The 20,051-nt window shown below is 32.9% G+C and overlaps 3 protein-coding genes and 1 long non-coding RNA gene across 10 annotated transcripts; 1 reads left to right on the top strand and 3 right to left on the bottom strand.

Annotated features, from left to right (window-relative positions):
* Positions 1 to 99: 99 nt before the first annotated feature.
* LOC109180602 lies at positions 100 to 3,088 on the bottom strand. Of its 6 annotated transcripts, none has more exons than XR_002054090.1 (5): positions 1,899 to 1,919; positions 1,184 to 1,456; positions 1,004 to 1,100; positions 680 to 788; positions 100 to 378 (listed from the first exon to the last, which is right to left on the bottom strand). XR_002054090.1 is itself a non-coding variant. In XM_019330275.1 (5 exons), exons 1-5 carry the CDS (start codon positions 2,948 to 2,950, stop codon positions 303 to 305), a joined length of 597 nt encoding a protein of 198 aa, XP_019185820.1. In that variant the 5' UTR covers positions 2,951 to 3,088; the 3' UTR covers positions 100 to 302. The 6 variants fall into 6 exon arrangements, 5 of the variants coding, with proteins under 5 accessions (XP_019185820.1, XP_019185819.1, XP_019185822.1 ...); XM_019330275.1 differs by lacking the exon at positions 1,899 to 1,919 and adding an exon at positions 2,897 to 3,088 and having other exon boundaries at positions 1,004 to 1,088; XM_019330274.1 differs by lacking the exon at positions 1,899 to 1,919 and adding an exon at positions 2,897 to 3,086.
* LOC109180604 lies at positions 1,068 to 8,748 on the top strand. Its single transcript, XR_002054091.1, has 3 exons — positions 1,068 to 1,154; positions 5,926 to 5,930; positions 8,738 to 8,748. It is a non-coding gene; the product is annotated as an uncharacterized LOC109180604 (long non-coding RNA).
* Positions 8,749 to 11,687: 2,939 nt separating this feature from the next.
* LOC109180174 (RNA-binding protein 48-like) lies at positions 11,688 to 14,966 on the bottom strand. Of its 2 annotated transcripts, none has more exons than XM_019329659.1 (9): positions 14,860 to 14,966; positions 14,691 to 14,774; positions 14,286 to 14,366; positions 12,996 to 13,135; positions 12,801 to 12,909; positions 12,649 to 12,718; positions 12,440 to 12,502; positions 12,244 to 12,357; positions 11,688 to 11,850 (listed from the first exon to the last, which is right to left on the bottom strand). In XM_019329659.1, the coding sequence occupies exons 1-8, from the start codon at positions 14,919 to 14,921 to the stop codon at positions 12,283 to 12,285; spliced, it is 684 nt and encodes a 227-aa protein (XP_019185204.1). In that variant the 5' UTR covers positions 14,922 to 14,966; the 3' UTR covers positions 11,688 to 11,850; positions 12,244 to 12,282. The 2 variants fall into 2 exon arrangements, with proteins under 2 accessions (XP_019185204.1, XP_019185203.1); XM_019329658.1 differs by having other exon boundaries at positions 11,688 to 11,924.
* A 709-nt stretch (positions 14,967 to 15,675) lies between these two features.
* Positions 15,676 to 18,572, bottom strand: LOC109180247 (zinc finger BED domain-containing protein RICESLEEPER 2-like). The gene is made up of 4 exons (XM_019329735.1): positions 16,478 to 18,572; positions 16,351 to 16,401; positions 16,140 to 16,263; positions 15,676 to 15,790 (listed from the first exon to the last, which is right to left on the bottom strand). Exons 1-4 carry the CDS (start codon positions 18,570 to 18,572, stop codon positions 15,676 to 15,678), a joined length of 2,385 nt encoding a protein of 794 aa, XP_019185280.1.
* Positions 18,573 to 20,051: the final 1,479 nt, after the last annotated feature.

Below are 20,051 nucleotides of genomic sequence, written 5' to 3' on the forward strand. Positions count from 1 at the left end.
GGGCAACTGACTTCATTCCACCTACTGGACCATCAAAGAGTGGAGTGACCGGAGTCCCTCAGTCTAGAGCTTGACTATATCCCATCAATAATCAATAATATAATAATAATAAATAGGAGGCACATCCGATAGCTTATGAGCTTATCTACAAGGGAACACCGAAAAGTGTAATACATGAATTTCAAATTCGAATTATATATATTATATATATACAATAAAAGAAAAACCTACCTTGAAAAAGAAAAAAAGTGAAATGGGGAAAAGAAAAATTCCTAACAAGCCTCTTTTACTACAAAGTTCAATCACACGTTACCACTTTCAGCGATCTGTTTAACTCTCAACGTCAGATATATTAGTACGAGTGTTCCCATGCTCGACCTAAAATGAAAAGGTACCAGAGTTCATAAGGCAGAAAAAGAGAAAAAATTACTGATGACATGCCTATTCTAAATTATCATAAGATTCTTAGAACCTTAAAATGCGCAGCAGAATTTGCAATTTATGAAACTTTAGAGCCCGTTTACTAACTCAAAATTTTCTCCAATTGTCTGGAGAATTGGAGAACAAAAACAGACATTTTGCTAGCCTAATACCATTTCTGGTACAATCAAAAGAAAAAACAGAAAAATAAGCATTCAAAAAATGGAAAGAATTAATAAGTAAAATCGCCTGCACTTACAGAATTGAGAATAGGAGAACCACTCTTCTTGAATTGAAAGAGGCTGAGCGCTTGTATTTCCTCAATCTATTGGTAGACATATCATAGGATTTCTCGTTCACGCATTTATCTGGTATAGCAAGCAACTAAAACTTGTAAGCTCATCCAAATATGCCAGAAAACTCAGGTAGATGAAGTATCTCACTCATAGATAATGCGTAGAAATGAACATAATGCGTAGAAACGAACGGCTTTATATACATAGTGATGCAAAAGAATAACAAAATGCCTAGAGGTTAAAATTGGTAGTAACGAAGATTATAAATTGTGAGAAATTGCATCTACCTCTAGAAATTAACTTGGGTAACTCAAGGCTGTTATTCATTAACAGTTGCATGAACTTTCCTCCCAGTTGTGACGCAATTTCTCTCTGCAGTATTCTCTGAAACACAATTAGTTCATAAAAAATCTAACACTCCAAAGCAAGAGCAATTTCGTCGGCAGTAAAACCACAAGAAGACTTACTACTAAAGAATCTTCCATCTTTAAACTACCAGCAGTTTCTTCGGCACATTTAGCTTTAGGAACCTCCAACTTCCCTTTCTCAATATCCACATCCACATATGTCGCATAATTTTCCGTATTGTTCATCTTCTGTTTGATGTGGCTTCGGCAACTTGATTGGGTATCAACGGGCACTGTATTTTTTGCTAGATTTGGATCTAAAAGCGGCTCAAATTGTTGGTCGATGGTTCCTCCATCAGGAAACACAGTAACAATTGGGGCCTCTTGGCTATACTGTAATGAAAAAAGAGTCTTTTTAGTTTCCCACTTTTTCACCCCTTTAAGCACACTATTTGAAGTGATGTGAGGAAATATATGAAGATACAGGGCATAACTACAGGGAAAGAGTGCAAGAAAATTAAGATAATAGTAATCACAATAACTACAGAGAAAGGATAACAAAAGCAATGTTACTGTCCGGGAACTCGGGAAGAAGCACATAGAGGATAAAACTGTAGCATAACTGAGAATCTAAAGTAATCAAATTGGGGGCTTAAATTTTCACATACAGCAACGATAACTCTCAAATTGGCCATCAGTTTTAACTTTTAAGAGTACATAAGAACACAGAATGGCCATATAGGTATAAAAAATAATATGCATAAAAAACCTGTAAATAATAATCAAATATCTGCTTTTGATGGTCCCAAACTGTTGTAAAGACAAGAAATCACACTCTCTTGCATGGTTGCAGAATTGCATCGAGATTGATCTAACTTCAGACCAACTTCTAACGTTATACAGACAAAACCAACGGCTACTATAATACAAAAGTATTGAAAGTTGAAACCCAGTGACAAAGAAGTATGATTCTATCTTGACTAGACAGGTACAAGTGGTGATAACAAAAATCCGGATTAAAAAAAAAATTATAAATTTCAAACAATAGTCCAAAAAACACTCGATGCTGAAAATGACTTGAGAATTTTGTTTTGGCATTGTTCATTCCATCAAATATGGTTTAGAAATGGTAAGAATTTGTCCAGTTTTGTATACATACATAAATATACACATACATATTAAATACATTATTCTACTTGCAGTAAGAATTTATTTAACTACCTAAGCTTTTTCATTGCAGTAAAAACAATGAATTTGGGAAAGCATCATACACCGAATCATCCATTGCCTACATGTTTGGTAAAACATGGGACTGTACAACCTAAAATTTAGCTTATTTAGTAAGAACATTCAAGTAGCTTGGTGTCAATTATTGATTAATAACAATTCATAATCATAACTCATTAACCATAATAAACTTTACAAAATTAACCATTCCTCATTTACTTCAACTACAATTTAAAATTTTGAAAAAAAAAAAAACAGAAAGCATAACAAAACAAGAAGAATCTAATCAAATTATAAAGCAAGTAATCTAGGGCAGTGAATTAGCTGTTCAGTAATTGTTCCATCCACTGGAACCTCTATCTCTTCCTTATTTCCACTTGGGAGAGAAGAAGGAGAGATCAAAGTTGAGTACAGGCGTATAGCACACACGCCAGAAAAATTCGTATGTTGATCATTGATATACAGATACACAGACACGCAGCAACATATATTCCGATACAAACGGAAAAAAAAATGATCGAAAAGCAGCAAACAAACAGCAAAAAGGTAGGTGAAATAACATAAGAAATCCCCCAAGGTAACAGCTGAAATCCGTTCAGAAAATACCAAATCGCAGTCCAGAAGGAACCTCACCTCCTCTGCGCTTGAATCCACCGCCATTGAGGGGAGAGAGACTGAGATTAGAACTGAAAAGAGAAAGTTCTATAGGCTGAACCGCATTGCAGCTTCTCTGCGTTTGTGTGTACGTGTATCTGAATGCATATGAGCTCCAATGTATATGTAAATATAGAGAGCGGGGGGGTGGGGGTGGGGATTGGGGTCAAGTAGGCAAGAACGTTAGAGAGGGGAGGGGGCCATAAAAGCAAGCTCCCCATTACGACAAACATTTCAGCATCTTTTACTCTTCCGGACGATTATGCTTTTCTGACTTGCTTTCTTTATATCAATTCTCTTCTTCTTCTACTACTTTTTTTTTTTTTTTTTTTTAAATATGTATATTGCACGGTTCACCCTTGTCCCCTCTCCAGATACGACGGCCGGTTCATATATAGTAATATAGTAGTAATATAGTATATACTCCCATCTTTTTTGACAATAGATGATTAATGTATTTTGTTTTAACTAAAATTATTTTAAATTAAGTATATAGGTACTTTGATAGGCATCATGGAGGTAAGTAATGAATTTTTCTGTAAACGTCTCATGTCACATGAAAATTAAAATTATTATTATTTTTTTAAATTATTTAATAAATATAATATAATATTAAATTTTTATTATTTATTTTTAAAAAAAAAAACTCTTATAGAGGAAGCAAATTGCATCCTCCATTTTTAATGTTATATGATTTAATTGTACAAAATTATTTGTTTGATAGTCCAATTGTATGAATGTAAGCAAAAATTTGGTCGCATATTTGACACTTTTTTATTTTTGTTTTAAACATGAAATAAAAATGATTAAAAATTTTTAAGTCTACAAAGTTGAGTATATTAGAAGTACTTTGCGCATTATAATTGATTGATTATTTAATTAAAATATTTACTCAATTAATCTTTTTTCTTTTTTTTTTGAATGTTACTGGCCCTATTACATTGTAGTATATGTTATGTGTACTATTTTTTGTCAAACTAACTATTTCTTGTTTTTTAATTTAATTTTTGTATATAATAATATTTTTGATGTAGTTTCTAAATATATAAATTTTATATACTAAATTATTAATATTAAACTTAACATTATGAAAAAATTGATTAAAATTAACTTCAGTTAAGTCTCCTTAATCGAATCATGCAAACACCTAAAATGAGACGGAATGAATATTATTTTATCATCAATTGGTCATAATTTATCCAAATGGAATGTCACACGTTTGACATTCCAATCGGATGTTTTTTGAATACAGTGAAAGGGTGAAACCACGGGGAACCAAACAAAACTAGTCACCGCGGACAAAAGGAACTCCTAGACTATCCTTGCGGACATACCTCGCGAGCTCGTCATTGGGGCAAAAATACAAAATGGCCAACTTGTTGTCCGGAGCACAATTCTTCGCAAGTCAATCCGCCTCTTGATTTTGTTCCCGCAAAATGTGATAGCATTTGACATTCTAGTTCTTCATGATCCAAGCCTTACACTCGGTAATAACATTACACAGGGTTCCACCACCTTTGGCGTCAAAAAGAGGGTCATTAATATACTTGACCACGTTGACAGAATCACACTGGATCACGACATTAGAGGGTCATTAATATACTTGCCCAATCAAGGATGTTGGTATATCATATTGTTAAGCATATACTAAAGTAACTTGTATGCATTTACGAAAGGGTCTCACGATAACAAATAGATAAACTTGAACATTAGCATGTATATATATCAGTGGCGGAGTCAGGATTTACGTTGAGTGGAGGCGAAAAAGCAAAGGTAAAATGAATTAAAAAATGTTCAAATACAAAATACAAAATATCAAATACCAATAAAATTGTTAAACAACTATATGCTAACTAACATTAACTAATTATTCTAAATAAACAACTATGCCAACTAACATTAATGAATTTTCAGCAAATGTATTCGTCCAAATGCATAAGTAGTGAAAAACAAATGACCATAAAACAACTACATCAGTACAAATGGAATGCATAAGAAGTGAAAAACAAATGACAACTAAATGGAATGCATAAGCAGTGAAAAACAAATGGCAACTAAACACAGTTACAGCAACAATTTTCGAACTGTTGACCTTTCATTCATATATTAGGAAGTAAAGCAATGGCCTTACCATCCAAGTCAACCCAAACTTGTTTAAGTCTTGGTATATTTAGTATATATACAATTTATATGGGGTAGGGCAGTGGGGCAGCTGCCCCCACTGCCCCCATTGTGGCTCCGACACTTTTATATATATATATATATATATATATATATATATATATATATATATATATATATATATAAGTTCAAATATGGTTGGTGTGCACAGGTGCGATTGTGCGGTTAAATCTGAACCATTGATCTTGCTTAAATCAACGTCCAAAATTACCAAAAAAAAGTTCAAAAAAAAAACGTGGTGACAATTTGATAATTTTTGCATCTAGGCCAAATTTAAGGTGCGTGTGGGTTTTGTGCTTAAAACCTCCGCACGAGAAGCCATCCCTGCACGCGCGCGCACACACACACACACACACACACACACACACACACACACACACACACACACACACACACACACACACACATATATATATATATATATATATATATATATATATAAAATGCCGGTGAAGTAACTTCTTTTTTTTTTGAACACTACTGACTCTATTACAATGTAGTATCTATTCGTAATTAAGTTTAAACTCACAATCTCCCCTATAAGGGAGTAACTTGGTGACATTGGACCACAAGATACTTGATGAAGTAACTTTATTTAGTAAACTTTAATATTAAAAAAAAAAAAAACAAAAAGAATCATTTCGTGGTTGAAATATGAAAAGTAACAACAGGTAATCAACGAGGTTAAGGATAATTTTATATTTCAAAGATACAATTATACATATGTGTATGTGTTTAAATATTTTAAATACAATTGATTTGGTTAGTAAAGGGATGAGATGACAGTCATTAGAGGAAAGAAAAAGTGAACGTTGGTGGGGACAGTGTTTATATTATAGACCGCGGTGCATAATCGATTATGCACCGCGGCCCATATACGGCGCCGTTTCTTTAAGTAAAGAAAAGGCGCCGCCGTTAGAGTTAACGGAGTCCATTTGTTTGGTGTATTAAATACCAACTAACACTACAGTATATCCAAATCGGCACTGCAGTTATATCAAAATGATACTGTAGTTATAGTGAAATGAAACTGCAGTATATATAAACTGAAACTGAATAACATTTCACATATTTGAGTGTATATTGTACAATGAAGCTGTAATTATATCAAAATAATCATGTAGTTGTGTTTTAATAAAACTATAGTGTATATAAAATAAAATTAAATAACATTTTCACATATTTGAGTCTATAAATATCGAATGAAACTATAGTTATATCGAAATGAAACTATAGTTGTGTTCAACTGAAACTGCAGTGTATACAAAATGACACGGAATAACAAGTTACTTTTTGTAAAAGGGTGCGAAACGGCGGAAATAAACACTGTTAATTTTCATTTAAAAAAAAAGACGCGCGGTGCATAATCGATTATGCACCGCGGTGCATAATATAATTTGCCTGGTGGGGAGGGGTAGGCTTGCGTTAGGGGCTTGTCCAGTTGTGGCATAGCAACATGCACGTGAAGTTTGATGGGCGTGCACTGTGCACTATATTGGAGTCACGGGTTTGCCAAACTGTTACCTTGCCACTCTAATTTCCAATCCCTACATTGCTCTTCCGCCGTTGATTCTTCTTAACAACTTCAAACCCTGGAATGGCCATGGCCCCCTTCCTTTTCACATTTCACATCTCAAACAATACCATATTGGGGTAATTTAGCCAAGATAGTTACGGATATAAATGATCACGAATTTGAATCTCAGTCATTTTTATTTGAGTCGAGTAACAATGAACAATATATGTTAATTTATCTCTTTGTGGTCTTAACCGACTCAGATCACATGCGAAATTTATCCAGTACACATCTTTAGTGACTGCGGATTTCTTTAGTCACATTAATTTAGCAATAGAGCCTAGGTTTTAAACAAATATATAATCCATGAATTTTCATTTCGTAATTGTCGTCTCGTGCTTATTAAAAAAATTTACTGCCGTTTGAATTTCGTCTCTGCATCTCATGGTCTGCACTATTCTCTGTTCACGTCAGATCTGTTCAGACTGATCATACCCAACAATTTTTTATTTTATTTTATTTTATTTTTTTGTTGAAATTTCTGCCGGCACTTTCGCGATTGTTAATCCCGTGCTATGATTGTGTTACAGTAACTAAAAAAGAGAAAAAGATGAAAAGCTTTTTTTTTTTTTTTAAAGATCCAAAAAAAAAAAAAAAGAAAAAAAAAGGTACAAGACGTGAATACTTCTTGAGGAGGAGAATGAGAATTCATGTGAGTGTAAGTTATGAAGAGTTTTTCAAGAACTATCCTCTCTCTCTCTCTCAAAAAAAAAAAAAAAAAAAAAAAAAAAAAGAAAGAGTTTTTCAAGAACTATGAGATCTTAATTTTTGGGATAGTTGTTAGTTGTTACCTACTTTAAGATTTTCAAGATTTGTGAATAGTTATTTGTAGAAGCACCATGTGGCCATGTGGGTTCTTGAAATAAGGTTCTCAATTGGCCTTTTAGGCCTTACAATGATGTTATAAGGTGTCTTTGGCATAAATATTGGAATCAAAATAGTAATAGAAATCAAATACTTGATAATAGTAATGTGTTTAAACAGAATGAGTCTCTCACAGACACACACACACACATACACACACACACACACACACACACACACACATATATATATATATATATATATATATATATATATATTTCATATTTAATGCATGAATAATGACTTTTTTTTTTAATTTTTTTCTCCATATATATACTCTGTAATTAAAAAAAAAAATTAAATACAATAGTTGAGTAACAAAAGTAGACTAATAAACACGACAATGTGTATCAGAACCTATAATAGTGTATAAAAGTTCACAATCAAAAACACACAAAGTTTTATCTTACTAACTTCTATTTAGAGTATATTGTATTATATGTCTTTTATTTTTTATGGAACGATCAATAATTAATAATAATAAATTAAAAAATTTCTGGTCCTTTTTTTTTAAAAATAATAATAAATACGAGAATATATTCTACCTAACAAATCCTTCAGCATTTTCCTTAGTTGGACGAAAGTGCACCTACTAATTTCAAATAATTAATATTTCAAAAAAAATCAAATAATTAAAGAGAATTTTGGCTTGCTCCACCAAGTCTAAGATTTGGTACAAAACAGAGATCCAACCTGAGTAACCCAGCTTATGTCATTGTGAGAGACCCAGCTTATGTCATTGTGCCTGTCAAGTTTTCTGTATAAATAACCCTCTGGCTCTCTCTCAAACTTGACAGTGTAAGCTAACCAAGTTTTTCAAGAACTTGCCTGTCAAGTTTTCTGTATAAATAACCCTTTTTAATTAATTAAATAAAATTTCCCCTTCTGTTGGCATATGTATTTTATATAAATAACCCTTTTTACTATAAATAACCCTTTTTAATTAATTGGAGATTGGAGATTAATACTATATTAACCAATAATATACTATATCTCTTCCCCTCCCCATTCCCCAACCCCCGGCAAAATTTAAATAATACTCAATATTATAGTGTGTGGAGAAAAGACTTTACGGATGAAATTATGAAATGTGCATTTTATGTTCATGCATTCATATTTTTACGTTTATTTACAAATATGATGGTCAGTCATAGTTCAGTAAAGATTTTAAGTGGGTTTACTTGGACATACTGTGCTATGTATGAATGATCTTTTATATTTCATAGGAGATCTTGAGCCTTTGTTTATAGTTCTCGCATTAACCTGTTTTAAATTAGGTGGAGTTGCATCACAATCTCATGTTTCTATGATCACTCAGTATTTACTTGAATGATGCTACAAATCTCCATCAAAGTGCTATTTTTTTTTTAATAATTGAAAGGGGCGAGAGTACAGAGCTTTAATCATATATAAATACTAGTTTTTTTACGCGCTTTGTGCGAATGGGATAATGCCCAATAATTATTTTTAAATAAGTATTCCAAAGTATATCAATGCAATATTATATATGAGATATTCATGCATAGGTAAATAAATGTTGAATTTGTTTATTTAAACTGGTATTTTAAAGTATATAAATTCAATATAATATATGAGAGATTGATTATAATTGTCACTATAATAAATGTTTGCAACTTTGTAATAACGCTAGTCTAAACACTTAGTCTTAAAGCGATAGTCTAAATAAATACTACTTTTGGTTTAAATTTTTCTAATTCTTCTTAATTCTTTTTTGGGTAGCATTGTTATTGTTTTCATCTTCAGTACATGTTTTTTTTTTTTTTTTTAATTGATAGTGTGTCATGTGCAATTAGGTTACTGGTAGCAGCATAGAGGGATTTATCATGTAATGAGATTATGGTGTATGAAGTTTTAGATTTGCCTTGCTGTGTATATGATTGAGATTTTAGTTGTAATATGAACTCTTTAGTGTATAAACACCTATTGATATTTAGTAGTGGTAGTTTTTTTACATGTTTCCATGTGTTGTGAGATGTGTGTCGTAGTTTATCATGTGAAAGGATTGAACAAAATATTAATATTTATTATATTTGTATAAAATACTTGGTAAATAAATAAATAAATAAATAAATATATATATATATATATATATATATATATATATATATATAAAACATGTTTTGTATTATAACTTTGATATTTAATTACAAGATAATGTAAAAAAGAAGACAATGAACAATGTAGTGAATATAATAAATTAATAAATTTGAAGGTAAGGAATCTTTGAATTGTAGAAAATAAAGATAATATAACCAATGAAATTATATTTCTTTTAAATTTTTTTATAATGAATATTGTTTTTTAAATAAAGCATAATAGACATCTAATTTTAAATTAATTAAATGCATATGTATTATTTTTTGTTGTAGCTACTAATTTATTTAATTAATAAGAATAATAAAATTTCGTACATACTTTTCTTCAAAAATAATGAAATCAATGATTTTTTTTTTTTAATTTCTATTCCTTGTTGAGACAAATTGTTTTGAGAGTTTGTCCATAACAATTGCTACAATTTCTGTCAATAGAGGATGATAATAAATAATTCAAAATATATGGTTACAATAGATATTAATATAATGATATAGTAAAAATTAACTTACAAATTTCTTTAGAAGTTTTCATGCATTGATAAAATTTTGATGTGTAAACTTGTTCAATTGAAGCTAGTAGGACGTTAACATTTTCAATTATTTGGAAAATGATCCTACCGTTTTAGAGTCAATGTGTAATTGTATTTATGATCAACAACTTTGTAGTTAGGCCGCACAGGTCTGACAATGATGTAAGAACAATTTTGTCCGATAAAAAAAAATAACAGTATAATATTAGTAAAGTAATGTACAATTGTACCATTATAAAAAAAATACAAAAAATATTAATACCATAATAGCCTAAATCATTCCAATAATGCAAAAGCATAATTAAAATATAAAGTTTTGTTCTAAATAATCAGAAGAAGATTAATTAAACAAAAAAAAAAACTTAACCTAAATTTGTTTTTTTTTTTAATAAAAAATTCAAGAAAATCAAATGATTTTAATTATTTGACCAAAGTTTATGTTAAATTTTATATTATATATTTTTTAATACATTTTAACATATTCATAATATATGTTTAACAATTATGCCAACTATACTTGGGATGAGGTTCGAACCTAAGACCTTATATAAATTAAGAGTATGTTAAGAATAATAAATAGTTAACGGAATATTCCGTTACTAAAGTTTAAACTAACGGAATTTAGGGTTATTTAAGGGAAGAAAATAATATAATAGAGGGTAAATAAGGAAAATCATTAAAAGATACTAAAATCAAAATAATATGAACCATTCATTTTAAGAAACAATTAGTACCGACATTTTTTTTGTTCCAGTTAAAGGCCTAACATTATTCGCTCTTATTAGATTTGTATTTGTATGTATATGTATTGTATATATATATATATATATATATATATAGAGAGAGAGAGAGAGAGAGAGAGAGAGAGAGATTTTTCGCCCCTATAGAAAAGATCATTAGAGAATCCATAACACCAATTGTTATGGAAATACCATTTAGTTGGCCTATGTCTGTTTGAACAACTTTAGTTAATCCTATTTTTCTTTGATAAATAAATAATCTGATCTTTATAAGCCTTCTCAACCGAATAGTCCGATTAGTAAAATATGCACTTTTATTTGTTAAAAAAATTAAGAAATTGCTATTGCATAAATTTGGACAGTTTAACCCCTTAGTTTGGATTGGATCAGATGATTCATGTTATTTCATATATGGAAGACCAAAAATTTTCATTACAATTTTGACTTATTTGATCATTATTAACTATTTGACTTGATTAAACAATCAATATAAATATCTGATTAATTAGCTTTTTGTTAAAAAAAACTGGTCAAAATAACTACTCTTTCAATCAATTTTTTAAGAAAATCATCTTGTATGTAATCAGCTATCAGCAAACAACCAATTTATCAAACATCTTTCTACAATCAACTAATGCTATCAATTAGTCAAACTCACTAACTCAATCAGCTAACAACTATTTACCAATCACCTCTATTATCTATTTGCCCCTTTGGGACTTGGACAGAGACTAAATATAAGCTGATATTTTGACACCTATATTCTTCCATAATAAACTGAAAAATGCCTGATTGATTGTACATATATTTCATTTACAAGAGATGGATAAGAATTAACAAGCTAAGTGTGCATTCAAAATTTCCATTGCCCTCTCCTCTCCCTCCTTGAGCAAATAAATACCTTTCATGGCAACAACAGTATTAGATGACCAAAGTCCTTCAATGATTTGTTGGAACAAGTTAAGTTATACCATGCTGCAGTAAAATCAGTATAAACATGTAAGAATTTTTGTTTGTTGACTGTCATGCCAATGTCAACAAGATGGAGTGCTACCTAAGTCAATTAACCTAGCAAAGCAATTTCAATATGAGTTCTACTACACGTACTCCCAAATCTTACTCCCTCAAATTTACTCCTGATGTGGCGGGCACTAATAGGCTATTTTTCTCATGTGGGCCCCTGTAAATGTGTCTACATCAAAAATTTAAGTGTGGGAGTAAAAGTTGAGAATATAGAATGTGAATACATATAGTATTTTCCTTTCGATATAGAAATAGATGGAAGGCATGAAACCTTGAATAAAGCAAGAGCAACTTCTTTTCTCATCAGTCCTCAAATTCTCCTCCTATTGTCTACTCGCACTTTCTTGGAAGCTCCGGCTTCTGAATGTTCTGCACTGGATTGTATCTAAGGAAAATGGACAAATTAATTTGCCACAATGAAGTCCATTTGAACCTCTAAATCAAGTAACAGTAAAATTCTCATTTACCTTGTTTAGTTTTTCCCTAACCAACCGAACAGTTTGATTCATAGATTCTGATGCAAAATATTCCTGTGATTGAAAAAAAAAAAAAAAAAAAAAAAACCTATTGTCAGTCAAGAAGAGGAAAACGCTTCAAAAACATAAATTTCTCTTGCAAATGTCACCGAAAACAATTTGCAAGGAATTTCATTTCATGATATTCATTTATAGCTAACCTTGTTAGAAGATATTACAATCATAGACGAATCTCTATTCTTAGCAGTCTCCTGTGGCTTCATGAACGGACTAAAGAAAACAAATCAATTTTATGTCTTAGTACATAGATCATATGAAAAAACTATCCACATCATCTTGCAAATAAAATTACCTTTTATTAATTTCTAGTGGTTTAGAGGCTATATGTGAAGAGGTTGAAGTGATTATAGATTCGCTGACAGCATCAGGCCCATGGATTGCACAACTTTTGGATCTTTGAGCTGAAACATCATAACATCAGGCCTCAGGAGTCAGGACAGAAGGGAAAGAACAAGCAACCGATACAAAGTACAAGTCAATGGCGTACAGTTTACTCGTGTCAGAACTTCCCTTCTCCTCCCCTCTAACTTATCCTTTGTATCAGACAGGCTCTCATATTGAGGTGCATAAGAGACCCGGAGCCTGTTCCCTAGGAATACAAACTCATCCAATTTCCTCTTGGCAAACCTATATCAGAAAACATTTAGGATGTGTTTGGTTCGCACATGGGAATTGGAATCGGAATGGGTATCAAATACTTGGTAATGGGTTTTGGTGAAAGTATTTTGCATGTTTGATAGTAGGGTGAAATGAGAATGATTAGGCTAAGAATAAATAATGGGATGAAACCCTTATAAAATAAGGGAATGGGGTATTTCAAACCCATAGTAGTGTTTTAAAAACCAGTCAACCAAACAATAACAATCACTTTCATACCCATACTTGAGTGCTAAACCTGCCAACCAAACACACCCTTATATTTCTCATGCTGCACCCCGTATACATGCCAAGATGGTATACTGCTATAACACTATTTAGATGCTACATGTGAAATCACCGAGAATAACCAATCACTTAGAAGATACAGTTATACAGTACTGAAGTGTGTATTTGTGCCCTTATTAAGGTAATGCTATATTCTTGTTCATATAAATGGTATCTATTCTGATTTCTCATAAACTACACGTCTAATTATGCGTTGAACTCTTACTTGTACCTTATACAAATGGTGAGATATGAATGAAAAGACCCAAATAAAAACAGAGTAACCAGTGATTTATGATTTTTAAAGTTAAATTATACTCAATAGTTTACTACCAATATCATGAGGCCTCACAAATTAAGAAAGAGTATTTCTAGCGTCAAAGGTCATGAAGAAATCAAAGAAACTCAAAAATCAATAAATGCATAACAGTCCGTTGTCTTCAAGAAATTGATAGTTTCTTGTGCAACGACCACGAATGACTACTTTGTATCCCATGCTTTCTATACCATACAATGAATACTGCGCATTAGGATACCATAGGCTAGGATGACCTCATTTAATATTTTTTTTCTTTAGCCATTTCTCAAAGAACAATCCTCCACTTCTATAAGAGATGCAATGGCTCTAAGTGGTCAGATCTCCTTGAACAGCAAGTCTAAATATAATATAAGAAATATTTACTGTCATTTTCTAAACTAACAGAGTCATATAACAGATTCCATTAATACATGAAGTACAAATCCAAGGCACTTTTCACCATTTTATTCATTTTGAATGTTCCTTTGGTTCTTCATAAATCAGTTCTAAAACACTCAAAACCTAGGTAGTAAAAATATAGAAAGCTAATGTCACCTGGCATTGTCTATCCTTTGGAACTTGATCCAGTAGACATCAGTAAATGGTTCGCAGTCTTCCGCATCCATGGGTTTACATCTGAGCAAAACAATAGAAAAACCAAAAAAAAAAAAAAAAAAAAAAAAAAAAAAAAAGAATGTTCTTCTCAGTACAAAAGGAATACGAAAAGATTAACATTATAAATAGTGTTTGAAAGATAAGAATTCCAATTAGAGTTTCACAATCAGGAATTCCCTCAGACTAATATTGAAGCAAAAAAAAAAAAAAAAGGGGGAATAAAATGAAAAGGATTTGAGAGAAACCCAAGATTTAAGAAGTCTAAGATTGCATTTTAGGCTACTTGAATAGAGCCTTAAAAAATGAAAAGAAAAAAGACTGACTATTGAAGCAAGAATACAGTACTCTTCAACTTCTCCATAAGTGGTGAACAATTTTGCGAGATCATCACCACAACCCAGGGCTGGAACATTCCTCACAATCAAAAATCTGCAACAGATACCAACAAATTCAATTAAAATAAGAAAACGGCCTAAAATGGTTAATCAAACAAAATTTTGTAGAGAGAACGCACTTTGATTCATCGCAAACAGTGTAAACACGCACTGCAGGAGTCTCGTCTCTGTATCGAGGCATTCCTTGGCTGGTTCACATAGGGGGCGGACTACGGAGAAGGCTTGATAATTGATAATAATATTGTAAATTCATTAAAATGTATTATTAATGACAATTGATTATTATAATATTGTAAATTCATTTTTAGGCCTGTGCAGTCGGACGGATCGGATTGCGGAATGAGACCTCCGGTCGGATTTCGGATTTTCATTTTGACCACCCTAACCGTTTATTTTTGTTGACTAATCCGATCGGTTATTTTTATTTTCGGATCGGTCAGATATCCGTGTTGTAATTCGGATTTATCAGAATGAAAAAAACTTAAAATCAAATATTCTATTCATGGATTTAAATGGAACACCTAAGTGGCTAAGTACCTAACTAATGAACTACTTAAGTACTAAAAGCCACTAACTAGTAATTACTAACTACTTAACAGCAAAAATAAGTAAATAACATAAGTAAACTTATACAAATTAGCTTACATATAATCAGCAGATTAGCTTACAAGTTACAAGTTACAAAATTAAAACTTGTAATGAGAATTTTAATTGTTCATAGCAAGCAGGCAAGTTCCAACAGCATCACTGCATCAGTCTCCAACTCTCCAATTAATCAGCACATCATCATTCAAGTTAGGATTGGGGGCACACTACTCAATGAGTATGGCATAAACACCACACTTCAAAGGCAACATACCAAACCCAATTCTATATATTCAGAGAACATGGTGGAAGCATCATCATAGCACAATAATGAACATTTATACAGGCATTCAGCTTTCATGTTTCAGGCATTGAGCAAAAGAAAGCCAGATATCCAAAACTCCAAAAGCAATATATGAATATATGATTAATATAATATAGAGTACTCTATGTCTATTCTTCTTCCTGATAAGTGAACACATAAAAACACAATAAGTTCAAAACATTTGTAGTTAGTTAGAATTGACACAAATAACACAATCACACAAACTGAAACTGTAAAAGACTAAAAGAGTGCTCAGATAGCTATTTTTTCCATATCAAGTTAGGATTGGGGGCACACTACTCAATGAGTATGGCATAAACACCACACTTCAAAGGCAACATACCAAACCCAATTCTATATATTCAGAGTACATGGTGGAAGCATCATCATAGCACAATAATGAACATTTATACAGGTATAACTTATAAGTATAGTGAGTCAGAAGTCAGAAGTCACATTTAGACATTTAGTCAGTACTTATACTGATACCTGAGCTCAATGGCAGCAACATTTAAAATGTTACCTAGCCATGAACACTTTCCAGTTTTCAGTTCCAACTTCCCAGCCTCACGAGGGACATTGATTTGAATCATTGATACACATACATGATACACTGATACAGAGGCAATGAGGCATAAATTTATCATGAAATCAAATAAGTAAATAAGTAATCACAAATCAAATAAGTAAATAAGTAAACATACAACAATTGTAGGCATTCCAGTTCCAGTGCTGGATGTGCAGCACAACTCTGCAGTACAAAAACAAAATGGAAATTAAAACTTAAACAATTAAACAGATCATTGCTGGAAGTTAGAAGTATATACCTTTCTCAATCCTTTCAACATCTTCAATATTTTCTTCAATTGAGATTGGTTGGTTGCTTAACCTTAGCCAATCCTGTGCACACACCAATGCCTCAACAATTCTAGGAGTTAGGGAACTCCTAAAGGCATCAAGTACCCTTCCACTTGTACTGAATGCTGATTCAGAAGCAACAGTTGATATTGGAACAGCTAGAATATCCCTTGCCATTTTAGATAAGACAGGGAACCTTTCAGATTGTTGCTTCCACCATCTTAGAAGGTCAAATGAATCATCCTCATCCACAATAACCTCAGAGAGATACACTTCCAACTCAGTTTTTTTCCTAGACAAATCCCCACTCACCAATTTTTGCTTCTTAATCTGAGATTTCAGTAATGATTGAGGTCTCCCAACAGAAACTGAATCAGATATTGTTATTGAGGGAGAAAATTTTTCAAATTGTTCAACACACTGGACAGGGAAGCATGCAACATAATCTTCAAACAACTCCTTAAGGCCAACAATCACCTTATCAAACATTGTTTTACCCTTGTCCTCACCATATAACTGGTTAAACTGAATGGGCATATACTCAATTTTGTCCCTGGGGTCTAAGATATTTGCATAGAATATCAAAAAATTCATTTTTTCAGGCTCACCCCAATACTTATCAAATTTTGCCCTCATATTTTTACCCATTAGTTTAACACTATCTTCTGTAGCTTCCCCCATATTTTTCAACAAGCAAGACAAATCAGAAATCTCAGAGAAGAAGGTATTAGAAGTCACATACAATGATCCAGAAATCCTAACAGTCATTTCATAAAAAGATTTTAGAATCATAACCAAAGATTGAATTGATTCCCAATCTAAGAAATCAGGTACACTTCCACCCAAATCAGATTTAAATGAACTGTCATGATCATCATAGGCTTCAAATACCTTCTGAAACAGTAATGTAGTATTAAGCATCATATATGTGGAATTCCACCTTGTAGGGACATCTAGACACAGAGAATTCTTAGCTTCCACCCCAATTAGATCAGCTAGTGATTTAAACTTCTGCAATCTAGCAGGTGAGCTCCTCACATACCTAACAGCATCCTTGACTTTCTTAACAGAACTGTCACATTCTTTCAACCCATCCTGTACCACCAAGTTAAGAATGTGAGCAATGCACCTCATGTGCAAATACTTACACCTAACAGCAGTACAACCCCAAGAGCCCAACTTCTTCTTCAAGAATCCTAGGGCAGTATCATTGCTGGAAGCATTATCTACTGTCACACTAAACACTGATTTTAGACCCCAGTCCAAAAGGCAACTCTCTAAAGCCTTTGCAATACTTTCCCCCTTGTGGGAATATATAGGAACAAATGAAATAATCTTCTTTTGCAGCTTCCACTCACTATCAATGAAATGTGCAGTTATGCACATGTAGTTTATTCTCTGGACTGAGGTCCAAGTATCAGTTGTGATACTTACCCTCTGACTGCTAGTCCTAAAAAACTTCTTCAAGTTGACCCTCTCATCAGAAAATATCTTGAAAATGTCCCTACTGATAGTCCATCTTGAAGGGATTTTAAACCTAGGACAGCAAACTAAAACAAACTTTTTAAAACCCTGTCCTTCAACAATCCTAAAAGGAAGTTCATCTAAAATAATCATCTCAGCTAAGGCTCTCCTTATTAAGTCTTGATCAAACACCCAAGTACCCAACACCCCTTCAGTTCCTTCACTACTTTGAGTTCCAGCAGAAGAAGGTGCAGGTTGGAATGTGAGTAGGGACTGCCTTGTTTCCTTAGAGTGAGGATTTTTAAGGCAGTTTACCACATGAAGTCTGAGAGAAGAAGTCTCATGTTTCTTGCTCTCACAGCAATACACTTTTGCACAATATATACATTTTCCTTTGATGACAATGCCCTCACTGTCTTTGATCTTTTCAAAGTGATCCCAACATGGAGCCCTGGATTCAACCTCTTTCCTTTTCTTTGGAACAGGTGGAGGCAAAGGCTGCTGAAACTGAGGAGTAACAGTCTCTACAGCAGGTGCTTCCAACTCAGGTTGTGTTCCAGATACACCAGTAACAGTCTCTACACCACTAACACTTTCCATCTAAAAAGGGGAAAGTATCAGTGACACAGAATGGGAAATCACTCATTCAAAATCATCAACAGAGAATGGCCTTTGTCACATACACACATGTATCAATTAAAGTGTTAAACAGGCAGAATTCAGTGAATTGAACATTTCATCATGTATGCAGAATTGCACATAAATGACTTAAGGGTCACATATCCATAAACTTACAATTTCACATTTTCACAGTTACAACTTACAACTAAGTAACTAACAACTTACAAATTACAATTTACAATGAAATCCATAATCAGGCATTCAAGCTAAGTAGGTGTATGCTACTTTATATGCTCATCATTTATATGGATTTCAGTCACACACTCCCACATTTATATGGATTTCAGTCACACATGAGTACAAGACAGTGGACACACTCCCACATTTATATATGGCTTCCACACAAATACCATCATGCTTAACATTTATATGGATTTCAGTATTTAACACACAGTGGCAACTGGCAAGGGGCTAGGGTAGTATGGCTTCCACCACAGATTAGGTTACAAATTAGAAACCCTAATCAAACAATTCACAAATTCATACTCAAAGAACTACTGACATGCAATCCGGAACTTCTCAACGGATTTACAAGTATCATAGTCCAGTGAGTCCACAGATTAGGTTACAAATTAGAAACCCTAATCAAACTCACAAATTCACACTCAAAGAACTACTGACATGCAATCCGGAACTTCTCAACGGATTTACAAGTATCATAGTCCAGTGAGTCCACATATTTACGTTACAAATTAGAAACCCTAATCACACAATTCACAAATTCAAACTCAAAGGACTAGTGACATGCAATCCGGAACTTCTCAACGGATTTACAAGTATCACAGTCCACATAATCATAAAAATTAGAAACCCTAATCAAGAAGACAAATACACAATAATCTATAACGGAAATGTAAATAGGGTTTAGTAATTACTTCGTTTCTCAGATTTAATCCCTCGAGAACAAAGGGCTTCGAAAATCGAATCCACTATTCCACCGTTCCACAGTTCCACCAGACTCCGGTGACCGGACTAGGGTCTAGGGCTTCCACCGTTCCACCACTCCGCCAGTCGCTACTCTGAGTCTCCGAATAGGGCTTCCACCAGAGTCCAGACTAACAAACAGAGACTAAGACTCTCAGAGTCTTAGAGAGTAAGACACTAAGAGTCTAAGACTCAAAGTCTCAAAGACCAGAGCGAAAGAGAGAACGAGAGTCGAGAGATGAGAGATTGAGAGAAGTTTAGAAGAGTCAAGAGTGAACTGAGAGCTCGGCTGCGCTCAATGAAATGAGTGATATATATACATACACCAAACGACATCGTATTATATAGCGGAAAAAAACCCTAGGGTTTAGTCGGGTAATTGGACGGGTTCGGGTGGCGTTTAATGCCTCCCACCCGAACCCCTTGCATCCGTCTAATAGCGTAGCCTCGGTTCGGGTTGGGTGTTCGGATACG

This window comes from Ipomoea nil, unplaced genomic scaffold (genome assembly GCF_001879475.1).
Source record: "Ipomoea nil cultivar Tokyo-kokei standard unplaced genomic scaffold, Asagao_1.1 scaffold1026, whole genome shotgun sequence".
NCBI classification, from domain to species: Eukaryota; Viridiplantae; Streptophyta; class Magnoliopsida; order Solanales; family Convolvulaceae; genus Ipomoea; species Ipomoea nil.